This window comes from Schistocerca cancellata, chromosome 1, assembly GCF_023864275.1.
Source record: "Schistocerca cancellata isolate TAMUIC-IGC-003103 chromosome 1, iqSchCanc2.1, whole genome shotgun sequence".
Taxonomy (NCBI): domain Eukaryota; kingdom Metazoa; phylum Arthropoda; class Insecta; order Orthoptera; family Acrididae; genus Schistocerca; species Schistocerca cancellata.
Window position 1 is genome coordinate 661071388 of NC_064626.1, and position 12450 is coordinate 661083837.

The following is a 12450-nucleotide window of genomic DNA, read 5'->3' on the forward strand; positions in this document are numbered from 1 at the left end:
CACTGCTCAGCGGCAGAAGGAGACTATTCAGGTACTAAAACGCGATGCTACAACTCTCAAATACTATAATACGCCCGAAATTTGTGAATTAAGCAATGCAAGTACCCAACAACATGCAAAGAAATTAAGAATTAAACTATGTAACAAATAAGTGAGCTAAGAGTATACGACTTGCTGCTGGCAGCTGCTTATCCAATGGCGGCAGGGAGCACACTGGCTGTGACCAACCGACACTGGCTGTTCAAAACAAAAACTGAAGACAGACGACTACGCGAATTTACACTATTCAGGTATTAAAATGCGATGCTACAGCTCTCAAATACTATAATATGCCCGAAATTTGTGAATTAAACAATGCAAGAACCCAACAACACGCAAAGAAATTAAGAATTAAACTATGTAACAAATAAGTGAGCTAAGAGTATACGACTTGCTGCTGGCAGCTGCTTATCCAACAGCAGCAGGGAGGTGAGGTCTTTGCTGGCCAACTTGTGCTTAGATGTAGCATTGAGATTTCGGTCTAAGCAAACACTTGACTGCATTCCTCATTAGCAGAAACATTCACCAGTAAATGATAAACTTTTGGTCAATACTGACTCAGTAACTTTGAGATCTCTATGCGCCATTGCAAGTGCTCAGTATCAGCATATCTAGACATTTTTTATGTGGTTTGAGGCATACCTGATATGTACAAAACTGACTAGGTGAGGTGCCAGAACAGATCCTTATCGTACCCCATTGTTTAGCTTCATGTGTGATCACGCCTTGTTGCTCAGCAGTTTTGTAAACATCAGCTACTGAGCATTTCAATTATGACACAGCCAGTTTTTAGCCTTGGGATGATTTGCAAAAGTTTCAGTATGACACCTTGGCTCCAGACAGTATCATCTGCAGCTGTCAGATCAATGATTACAACTGATGATTCTCTTGATTTTAGAAGCTAGCTTCCATTAAAGTTGTTAGGAAGAGGGTGTAGATCTGTGCAGCTGCAGTTAGGTTTGAATCCTGCCTGTTCAACTGGCATTTTTCAAAAATCTTGTGACTTATTCTATTGTACGCTACTCTTTCCAGTGGCTTATGTAGCACACTAAGTAACACCGTGGGTTTGTAACTTTCTGGTTTATCATTTGGTTTATCTGGTTTCACTGTTTTATTTCAAGTGACCTGTTGCTCATTTGCAGAATGTTCGTGAAGAACTCAGCCAGCCATTTTTTTTTTCACATCAGGCAACAGTGCAAAATAAATTCAACGTGTGTCCCATCAAAGCCCGGGGCTTTCCCTGGTTTCGTTTCTTTTATGGCAATCATTACTTCTTCAATGCTGCGTGGTAGAAAATATTCATTTCATCTTTGCAAGCTGTTCCGAGAGCCCTTATAATTTCCGCGGAGAAGCCCTCAGACGTTGGCGCGCCAGGTACATATAGTCTGTGGCTGCGGGCTTGGCTCCAGTTCACCACCAGCAATGGAGGGTGAGGCTTTGACAATGCCAGCCACTTGTGCTGGCGAAACGTCAGTAAAATCATTAGATGAACATCGGCCGAAGAACCCGAGACAGAAGCCAATAGGCAGTTTCTCAACAAGTGGCCTGAAAGCCTTAACAATTTTATACAATGAAAAAGACTGCTAAAACATGATCATCCTTTTTCCGAAATAGGAAAAACACACACACACACACACAAACACATTCACAAAAGAACAATTCACAAACCCATGGTTGTTGTCTCTGGATGCTGGCACCTGACTGCCAGCCTTTTCTGTGAGCTCTTCTCACAGATTGTGCCAAGAGACTAGCCATGTGAGTGTTTGGGCTGTGCTTGTGTGTGTGTTCTTATTTTGAAAGAAGGCTATTTTAGTAGTCTTTTCTATTGTGCCTGTCTGCGACTCAGTGTCTCCTTTATGTTGAGAGTAGCATACTATCCTTTCCACAGTGTTGTGGTTTTTGTGTATTAGTTATCACCTACAGTCTTCAGCAACTATGCTATGATTATCAGTCATCTTTCATCTTACCTTTAATTCATAATACAGGAACCTTTGATTCACAGAATTCAGAGTTTGTCATATTCAACAGTTTTACATTTGTGCAGGCTGTAAGACAATTGGAGGTACTGCAAGAATTGTGAAGTCTATTCTGTCCATGTATCTTTACATGGCTGAAATGCTTTGGTGAGCTTCATGTTTAAAACCCAAGCTTACAAACAAACTGCTATAAACTTAAAACAGTCTAAGAAAAAAAGACACACCACAAAGGAATAATTGGAATGGGACTGAAATCCGTAGATGTGATACACATATACAAACAAATGATAACATTTTCAGAAAAATTGTCTAATTTATTCATGAGAAAGATCTTCACAAACTGAGCAACTCAATAGTAAGTTGGTCCACCTCTGGCCCTTATGCAAACAGTTATTTGGCTTGGCGTTGATTGATAAGAGTAGTTGGATGTCCTTCTGAGGGACATCGTGCCAAATTCTGTCCAACTGATGTGTTAGATTGTCAAAATCCTGAGATTGTTGGAGGACACCGTGCATAATTCTCCATACATTACAGCTGGAAAGAGATGCAGTGACCTTGGTGGTCAAGGTAGGGTTTGGCAAGCATGAAGATAAGCAGTAGAAACACTCTCTGTGTGTGGGAAGGCATTATATCAGTGAAGTGTGAGCCCAGGACAGCTTGCCAAGAAGGGCAACAAAATGGGCATAGAATATCGTCAACATTCAGCCAGCAAGGTCACCGGATCTCTCCCCAATTGAAAATGTCTGGAGCATTACAGGCAGGGCCCTCCAAACACCTTGGGGTTCTGACAATCTAACACGCCAATTGGACAGAATTTGACACGATATCCCTTAGGAGGACATCCAACAGCTTCGTCAATCAATGCCAAGCTGAATAACTGCTTGTATTTGGGCTAGATGTGGACCAACACATCACTGAGTAGCTCAGTTTGTAAAGCTATTTCTCTTGAATAAATCATCCAGTTTTTCTGACACTGTAATCACGCTGTAATCATTTGTTTGTCTGTGCATGTACATCACATCTACCAATTCCTGTATCATTTGTATAATTCCTTTGTGGTGTGTGTGTGTGTGTGTGTGTGTGTGTGTGTGTGTGTGTGTGTGTGTGTGTGTGTGTGTGTGTGTGTGTGGGTGGGCTTTTTTTTGTCTTAGAGTGTATAAAAAATAGCTGTGAACAAGTGATGATATAACATGTCAGAGGTGTGTGGGTTTCTGATATCTACAGAACAGGTGTCAATATTGCACTCAAAAAGACCTGGATGACTGAATGTGCTTTACTTTAAGGATTCGTCTCCCATTTAATCCATGTCCGTAGCTTGTGGTCTCGCGGTCATGTTCTTGCTTCCCGAGCACTGGGTCACAGGTTCAATTCCTGGCGGCGTCAGGGATTTTCACCTGCCTCGAGATGACTGGGTGTTTGTGTTGTCTTCATCATTTCATCATCATTCATGAAAGTGACGAGATTGGACTGAGCAATGGTTGGGAATTTGTACAGATGCTGATATCTGCACAGTTGAGTGCCCCACAAACCAAACATCATCATCCTCATCAACACATTTAATCCGAACCTGGAATGTGACCTGAATACATATAAACAAAGTATACAAACCCATTGTCCAAGCGTCTCTTCTTCAGTATTTTTGCCAGACTGTTCAGGTGTCTTAATGACACTGCTAGATTATCAGTCTGAGTTTTGTCGTCAATTTTGATTTGTGCTTCTTCATACGTCATAGCTCTTCGTGATCTAATAATACTTTTACAAAATCTAGTATTAATTATTTCAGCGTTAGGTGACAGCTCCCAAATGCAGGAAAATGCAAATCTTTCTTCATTTCCTCTGAGCGAGCAAAGGTTGGAACTTAGGAGTTCTGTAACAAAGTGTGGAATTGGGATTAGGACACATTACACCAACAGCAAACACTTCAGAGAAAGTGGGCCAGTAATTAAATGAAGCAAAATTTTTTTGAAAGCACAGAACATTAAATTAGAATGGCAGCCCACGACATACTATCAGGAGGTAAAATGTCAAATACTACTGCTACACAAATTTACAAGTTTCAAATACAATATCTGACTTTTAAAACCAATACTTCCTTCATCAGAGAAAAAAGTGGGAAAGGCTGGTAATGAGGGATACATCATTCAGATACCATGTTGAGAGGGATGCACTTATAGTGAGGACAGGGACAACAAAGGCAAAGGATGAAGGCTTCAGAGCAAGATGTTCATCATATACATTGTTCCTAGAAAAACTGAGGCACAACCATAAGGCCCAAAAAGAAACATAAGCATAAACAGGCCAATGCACAAACAACAGACATGTAATAAGAGATCTGAGGATAAACACAACAGGATGAGAAACTCAGTGCCGCCATTCAAGTTTATAGTGTTGAAGAACTGCAGTCGTCAGGTGATTACATGAAAATGAGAACAGAGTAGGTCTGTCAAAAGATACCAGCTGCTTGTTCAATGAAATTAAACTTGAAGACTGCTATCAATGTAAAATCTAAGGTTCCATTGGTTATTTTCGGGAATTAAATCCACTTAAAGGCAGCTGAAGATAAGATTTGAATGTGAACAATTCCAGAGATTAAATCTGCATCGCTGTAGCATAATTAATGTGTGCATGCAGGCGTGTACCACCAATGGCTCACACTAGATCTTTCTGTTGGGCATTGCATATCACTGGTGGCTCATGTTTGACTCTACCAATTATGCTACCAGCAAGACACTGCGTACAATGTACTACATATCAGCCAGGTGCAACAAACAGCTTTCTGAACAAATGAGATATCGCATAATTTGTGATTAATCTAGTACAAAATTATTTTATGTGATATCTCTTTTTTCAAACTAAAAGGTCACCATACTAAAACAGTAGCTTAGAGCATCTGAGTATGACCGTTGCCCCATAGAGAGAAACAGGAAAGCAGCACTGCTAGATGAAGGGAGGTTTGAATATGTGCAGTGCCCCACAGCAAAAAATACAATTCTCAGTGCCAGCACATACACGTTAAACACTTCAGTTTGCCTATAATGATAGTTTACATTATGTCAATATTATGTAATTTGATAGAGAGGGAATAACCAGTGAAGATTTTCTTTTGGCAATACTGCCTTTATAAAAAGGAAACAGTATTTTTAAGTCCATCCTTCTCTAGGTTTTCTTCTCACAGATTGTGTTATTAGGTGTTGTTGTTGTCTTCAGTCCTAAGACTGGTTTGATACAGCTCTCCGTGCTAACCTAGCCTGTGCAAGCTTCTTCATATCCCAGTACTTACTGCAACCTACATCCTTCTGAATCTGCTTAGTGTATTCATCTCTTGATCTCCTTCCACGATTTTTACCCACCACGCTGCCCTCCAATGCTAAATTTGTGATCCCTTGATGCCTCAGAACATGTCCTACCAACCGGTCCCTTCTTCTAGTCAAATTGTGCCACAAACTCCTCTTCTCCCCAATTCTATTCAATACCTCCTCATTAGTTACGTGATCTACCCATCTAAACCTCAGGTAAGATTAGGTAAGATCCACAATAATACTCTTCATAAGTGTTCTTACACACTAAGTACATAGTAGATTTGCTAGAAAATGTGACAAATGACAATCTCGAAAAACCAACACTATATTTCAATTGAAGAGATCTCAAAAAAACCAACAATATACATAAACAGAAGAGAATTATGAGTTATGAAGAACTGATGTATTTTCATTCTTCCAGTGATTTATCTATGTAATTCTACAGAACAATAAAGTGCACTGGATTTATGGTATTTTCCCTTGTACACACTAAATTTCACTTCTCATTCTGAAAATTCGTCAACATTATACTACACTAGTAATTAGGTTTGTGTGGCTATATGAAGTCTGTTCAAAAAATTCCAGAACTTTGTCAACAATTTTTTTCTAAGCTTACCTTTTACTTATTTTGCATGGTCTCCTTTGAAATACTCTTCTCCACAATTGATACATCACTCCCAATGCCATTTCCACTTCCAGAAGCAGTCTTGGTACACCTCTTACTGGATTGCATGAAGTGCCATCTGCAAATTTTCTATTATCTCATCTATTGTTGCAAATCTTTGTCCTTTCTATGGGATTTTCATCTTTGTCCACAGGGGGGCATGTCTGGAGAGTACAGAGGATGAGTCAGCACAGTGATTTCATGTTTTGTGCAACAGTCATGCACCAACAGGGATGAATGTGAGGGTGCATTATTGTTATGCAAAAGCCACGAATTGTCTCACCACATTTCAGGCCATTTCCTCTCACATTTTCTCACAGGCATCACAACATGCCCCAATAGTGTGATCAATTAACAGTTTGTGCCTGTGGCATGAATTAATGGTGACCTAATCCTTTAAAGTCAAAGAAAACTATCAGTGTGGCTTTGATGTTTGACCTGATTTGACCAGCTTTTTTTGGTCTGGGTGAACCTTTCCCAACCCATTGTGAAGACTGAACCTTGGTCCAACAGCTTAACCACAGATCCACATCTCATCAACAGTTAAGATTCTCTTATGGTACATCCTGTTCTCATTTGCACAATCCAAAAGTTTTTCACAGATTGCAAGACGAAGGTGTTTCTGGTCTTGACTCATGAGCTGTGGGACAAACTTGGTGACAACATGATGCACTCCAAGACGCTGTGTCAGGATTTCATGACACGATCCAACTGGAATGTTCTATTCATCTGCAATCTCTTAGACAGTAAGTCTTCAATTGCCATGCACAATTACGTTGATGTTCCTGACGTGAGCATTGTCGGTAGACATTGAAGGGCGTCCTCAATGAGGGTCATCTTTAACTTCTGTCTGGCCTTTTTTTAAACTGTATGAACCTTTCATAACACTGAGTACGGCTTAAGCACTCATCACTGTAGGCTTCCTGCATCGTTTGGTGTGTCTCTGTAATGGATTTCTTGAGCTTCACGCAGAATTTAAGCAGACAGATTGTTCCTCTAATTCTGCCATCTCAGAATTCACAAACTGTGTGACAAAACAATCTACTCAATACAGCACTGAACAATATCTAACAGACATACAACAATCAAACTTCTGGTAGTTACATACTCCAAAGATGTGTACAGGGATGCCAACCGTATCTCACTCCAACACACCACTAGCACTAAATTATGAATGTTCCAGAATTTTTTTGAATAGACTTCATATTACATTTGAAAGTTTGGCTTATTAATTTAGGGAAAAAATTACTGATACTGATACTCATAACTTTTATGTTAATGTAGAACATTTGCACTGACAACTTGTCCTCTTCTATTACAAGAACTGCTCACAGTTCTCCCACAACAAAGAAGCATTATATTTACATTGAAGTTTGCTCTTTATATGATGTAGTGTAAAATCTGTCTGACATATGTATATGTGTAGTTATTGCCTGCCCAGTTCCAATCACTGACTTCAGTATGTTTTAGATTTCACTGTGGAAAATCATCAACATTAAGATCCAACCAATACAAAACTAACAACTTTCAACAATTGTTATCATATCATTGGACAGTAGCCAGCTGCTGAAGCAATCATCTTGGGCTTCCATTTGGGTGGCTGTATTGAAATAACACATTTTGATGAGTGCCACTCTAATCATCTTCTGACAAAGAGTTCACTAGAAGATGATGAGAGTAAGACTCAATGAAAAGTCACGCAAATTCAATGCACCCATCTAGATGAAAGCCCAAGAAGATACCATCAGCAGTACAAACCAGGCATGTCTACTTTCACTTATAATAGCCAACTGACTATTACAATGATTTCAAGAGGTATACCTGGAACCATATCAATCCTTTTGTCAACAAGATAAACTGTAGTAGCTCTATGGGCTGCTTCCTTATCAATAGCAGTGCCAGGACGTATGAAATGAGAAACATCAGCTATATGGACACCAACCTGGAGAAGAAGAAATAAACCTTAAGCCTTCAACATACACTAATACAGATATCAATAGCATCAATAGTTTGGCATACAGTTTTGGCGAAATAAACAGATATTAACTTGAATATTTCACATAAAATTTTTTGTCACTGCAACAAGGGAACAGGCAAGCAAAAGGTGGAAATGAAGAAAGGTAAAAGAGGCAACACAGAAGGATAGCCCAGGATCCCAAAAAAAATTTTTTTCAATGTTTCCTTCACCTCTCAACAGTAGATTGCCTGATGATTCTTGTTGCTGAAAAGCATGCTTTAATTACTCTAATTTTGATAGCCATTTTAAATTTTGTTTCCAACAAATTACTCAATTATTTTTCTAGTTGTTTTCGCAATAATTAAAAATATATTATTCTACCTCATAATTTCCATTTCCAATGGCCATACAGTGAAGTGCATCATCAATATCAGTGCAACCAGGAGGGTCAACAGAACAGATGTCGACATGACGGAGATCTACCCTTCTGGCAACATCCTGTGGAAAATCGCATTAAAAGATTATAAAAGTAACATCATGGTTTACAAATAATTATAGCAGTTGTTTACATTTATTTTTGTTACAAAACATAAATGTGCATGTCCCTATTTAAAAGTCTTGCATCAAAAAGCTCCATGTCTCAGTTCCAATACTACACATAAAACTCTGAAACAAAAGAAAACAGAAGGAAGAAACAAAAAGTTGAAAATCCTGGAAAGCATGTAGAACACTACTGTACACCTTGCATTATTATATTAACTACAAAATTTAAAGCCGGAATAAAATTTTAGCTACTTGATCAATTCTTTATAAAAGTGTAAGGTGCAGAATGTTGCAGATGTTGTGTAGCCATTTTACTTTAAATAAATATAATGGTGACAAATGTTCTTTGTGTGTATTTTGTTTCTGATGCTTATCTCATATGAAGAGGCCAAAGTCATGCAGCCAATGAAGGGACTTGTACATGTATTTAATGACCTGGGCAAACAAAAATTTGTGTTTTTACAGGCGATTTTTCAAACAAAATCTGTAGTTTACTGTCATCTGCATATTTTACCATAACATTGCATTTTACATCACAGGTTATTTCTGGACATAGAGATGTGATAAATATGAAAAACAGAGAAGTGCATTGCAGGCTTATCCTAACCCATAAGAGGTCGAACCACCTGTGAAAAAAGCCATGTCATATACCGTCCTTCATAATCACACACCTGTAACTACACTCCTGGAAATGGAAAAAAGGACACATTGACACCGGTGTGTCAGACCCACCATACTTGCTCCGGACACTGCGAGAGGGCTGTACAAGCAATGATCACACGCACGGCACAGCGGACACACCAGGAACCGCGGTGTTGGCCGTCGAATGGCGCTAGCTGCGCAGCATTTGTGCACCGCCGCCGTCAGTGTCAGCCAGTTTGCCGTGGCATACGGAGCTCCATCGCAGTCTTTAACACTGGTAGCATGCCGCGACAGCGTGGACGTGAACCGTACGTGCAGTTGACGGACTTTGAGCGAGGGCGTATACTGGGCTTGCGGGAGGCCGGGTGGACGTACCGCCGAATTGCTCAACACGTGGGGCGTGAGGTCTCCACAGTACATCGATGTTGTCGCCAGTGGTCGGCGGAAGGTGCACGTGCCCGTCGACCTGGGACCGGACCGCAGCGACGCATGGATGCACGCCAAGACCGTAGGATCCTACGCAGTGCCGTAGGGGACCGCAACGCCACTTCCCAGCAAATTAGGGACACTGTTGCTCCTGGGGTATCGGCGAGGACCATTCACAACCGTCTCCATGAAGCTGGGCTACGGTCCCGCACACCGTTAGGCCGTCTTCCGCTCACGCGCCAACATCGTGCAGCCCGCCTCCAGTGGTGTCGCGACAGGCGTGAATGGAGGGACGAATGCAGACGTGTCGTCTTCAGCGATGAGAGTCGCTTCTGACTTGGTGCCAATGATGGTCGTATGCGTGTTTGGCGCCGTGCAGGTGAGCGCCACAATCAGGACTGCATACGACCGAGGCACACAGGGCCAACACCCGGCATCATGGTGTGGGGAGCGATCTCCTACACTGGCCGTACACCACTGGTGATCGTCGAGGGGACACTGAATAGTGCACGGTACATCCAAACCGTCATCGAACCCATCGTTCTACCATTCCTAGACCGGCAAGGGAACTTGCTGTTCCAACAGGACAATGCACGTCCGCATGTATCCCGTGCCACCCAACATGCTCTAGAAGGTGTAAGTCAACTACCCTGGCCAGCAAGATCTCCGGATCTGTCCCCCATTGAGCATGTTTGGGACTGGATGAAGCGTCGTCTCAGGCGGTCTGCACGTCCAGCACGAACGCTGGTCCAACTGAGGCGCCAGGTGGAAATGGCATGGCAAGCCGTTCCACAGGACTACATCCAGCATCTCTACGATCGTCTCCAATGCAGCCTGCATTGCTGCGAAAGGTGGATATACACTGTACTAGTACCGACATTGTGCATGCTCTGTTGCCTGTGTCTATGTGCCTGTGGTTCTGTCAGTGTGATCATGTGATGTATCTGACCCCAGGAATGTGTCAATAAAGTTTCCCCTTCCTGGGACAATGAATTCACGGTGTTCTTATTTCAATTTCCAGGAGTGTATATGTAATGATATTAAATTTATGTCAGAAGAGGCTAATGAGGAAGCAAAAATCTCATTAAAAACTGTGCTTGAGAGAGTTGCAGGAAGCGCTAGCTATTCAAATTTTACAAACATTGCACAGCTTTTAATGTCAGTATGACTACCAACCAGCTGAACATCAGGATGAATGGCAACCACCAAACTGTTGCCAAGAATAACGTTGACAACCTGGTGGCACAACATGCAGCCGAGCACAATATGCAAAATTTCAGTGGCTGCTTCACAACACAGGCAATCTGGATCCCTCCCTCGACCACCAGCTTCTCTCAACTAAGCACAATGGAGTTATCTTTACAACACATCCTCCACTCCCACAACCATCCTGGCTTCAATCACAGGTACCCCTGTTCGGCCTCAGCCACAGGTACCCCTGTTTCTGCACCTTTCATCCTTCCCCCACTGTGTCACCCCCTTCCAGTTCACGTCCCCATGTCACTTTTAGTGAGTGCTGCTCTCCATCGTCTCTTACTACAATGCACCACATGCCCAGCCAGTACACTTGACTTCCCATCCTTCTCACATTCCTAGCCATCAAACCAGCTGCCTCCCTCCAACCTGCTAGCTAGTAACTCCCAATCCCTCTTTCAGCCTCCCATCTCCCTCTCCCTCTAGCCACTCCACCCAACACAAGCCCATCACAACTAGTTCACCTGCCAAAATGCAGCACTGGTGTTGTTAGCCCAGCTGGCAGCCTGTAGGGCTGTGTGTGTGTGTGTGTGTGTGTGTGTGTGTGTGTGTGTTTTACTCTAGTTCCCCAAGGCTAGCACATTTCCTTTCTGTGTGTGCGCGCGCGTGTGTGTGTGTGTGTGTGTGTGTGTGTGTGTGTGTGTGTGTGTGTATGGCTACTTTAGTTCCCAAAAGCTAGCATGTTTTCTTCCTTTTTGTGTGTGCCTACTGACATCTCAAAGCTTCTGCTTTTGGTGAGTAGTCTCCCTTAACCAAAAAATGTTAACAGCTTACATAAGTATGACCAATAACTCAACAAATACAGATATTCAGGGTCAATAGTTACTTACTGGAGTAATGAAAATTAAATATTTGCATAAAAAATGGATCAACCAAACCAAATCGAGTCTAACCTCACACTGCCAGAAGGAAATCTCATAAAACAAAAAAGGGGGAATAACTGTAGCACAGCAGGCAATTCACAACTATACTGAAAATGTAAAATAAAGAACAAGGGTCACGCAAAAATTGTGTCAGTCTCCTGACAAATTGTGCAGAAATATCATCTAAAAATAAGAGTTTCTTATGTATAAAATTAGTTTTCATTAAATAAATGAATGTTTTTGCCTTCATCTGTCAGCAGTTGTGTGGCTGTTAGTTCACAGCATGCAGGAAAACAAATTATGCAGCTGATGGTTGGAGTTGCCTTCAAAGTTTGACACCAAGGATGTTTTAGCAGTTCATTTATTTAGTGCCTGCTTATTTGGAAAGCCACTTTTCCCTGGCAGCAAAATGTTACACTACCTTTAAAATGTAATAGTTGACAGCAGACTGAGGGAAGTGGATAGGGAGTGTTGAAAATTCAACAAAGAGCAGACAATGCAGTACGTTTCTGCAGGTGGTAGTGATTATACTATGTGTTTAATCTGAAATGAAGACATAGTTTCCAAAAAGTATGATTTCAAGGAAAACTTTAATATGAAACAGCCTGTGTATTGCAGAGAACTTTTAGAAAATGCAAGGATGCAAAAGTCTTGTCAAATAATGATTATGTTGGAGAAGCAACAAAATATTTTCACCAAAGACAGCAAAAATGACCATAAAATGACAAAAGCTAGTTTTGTTGTGACATACAATATTACAAAGGCACCAGGTTTTTTTCCTTTTTTT

General features: G+C 41.3%; 1 protein-coding gene across 1 annotated transcript in view; it reads right to left on the reverse strand.

Annotated features, from left to right (window-relative positions):
- The window catches only part of LOC126183676 (exosome complex exonuclease RRP44), a 149922-nt gene that overhangs the window by 61193 nt on the left and 76279 nt on the right, over window positions 1-12450 (reverse strand). Inside the window, exons 10-12 of the mRNA XM_049925843.1 lie at window positions 8317-8433; window positions 7800-7920; window positions 3624-3882 (exon numbers count right to left, since the gene is read on the reverse strand). Of these exons, the coding sequence (XP_049781800.1) occupies window positions 3624-3882; window positions 7800-7920; window positions 8317-8433 (497 nt within the window). The remainder of the gene's footprint in view (window positions 1-3623; window positions 3883-7799; window positions 7921-8316; window positions 8434-12450) is intronic.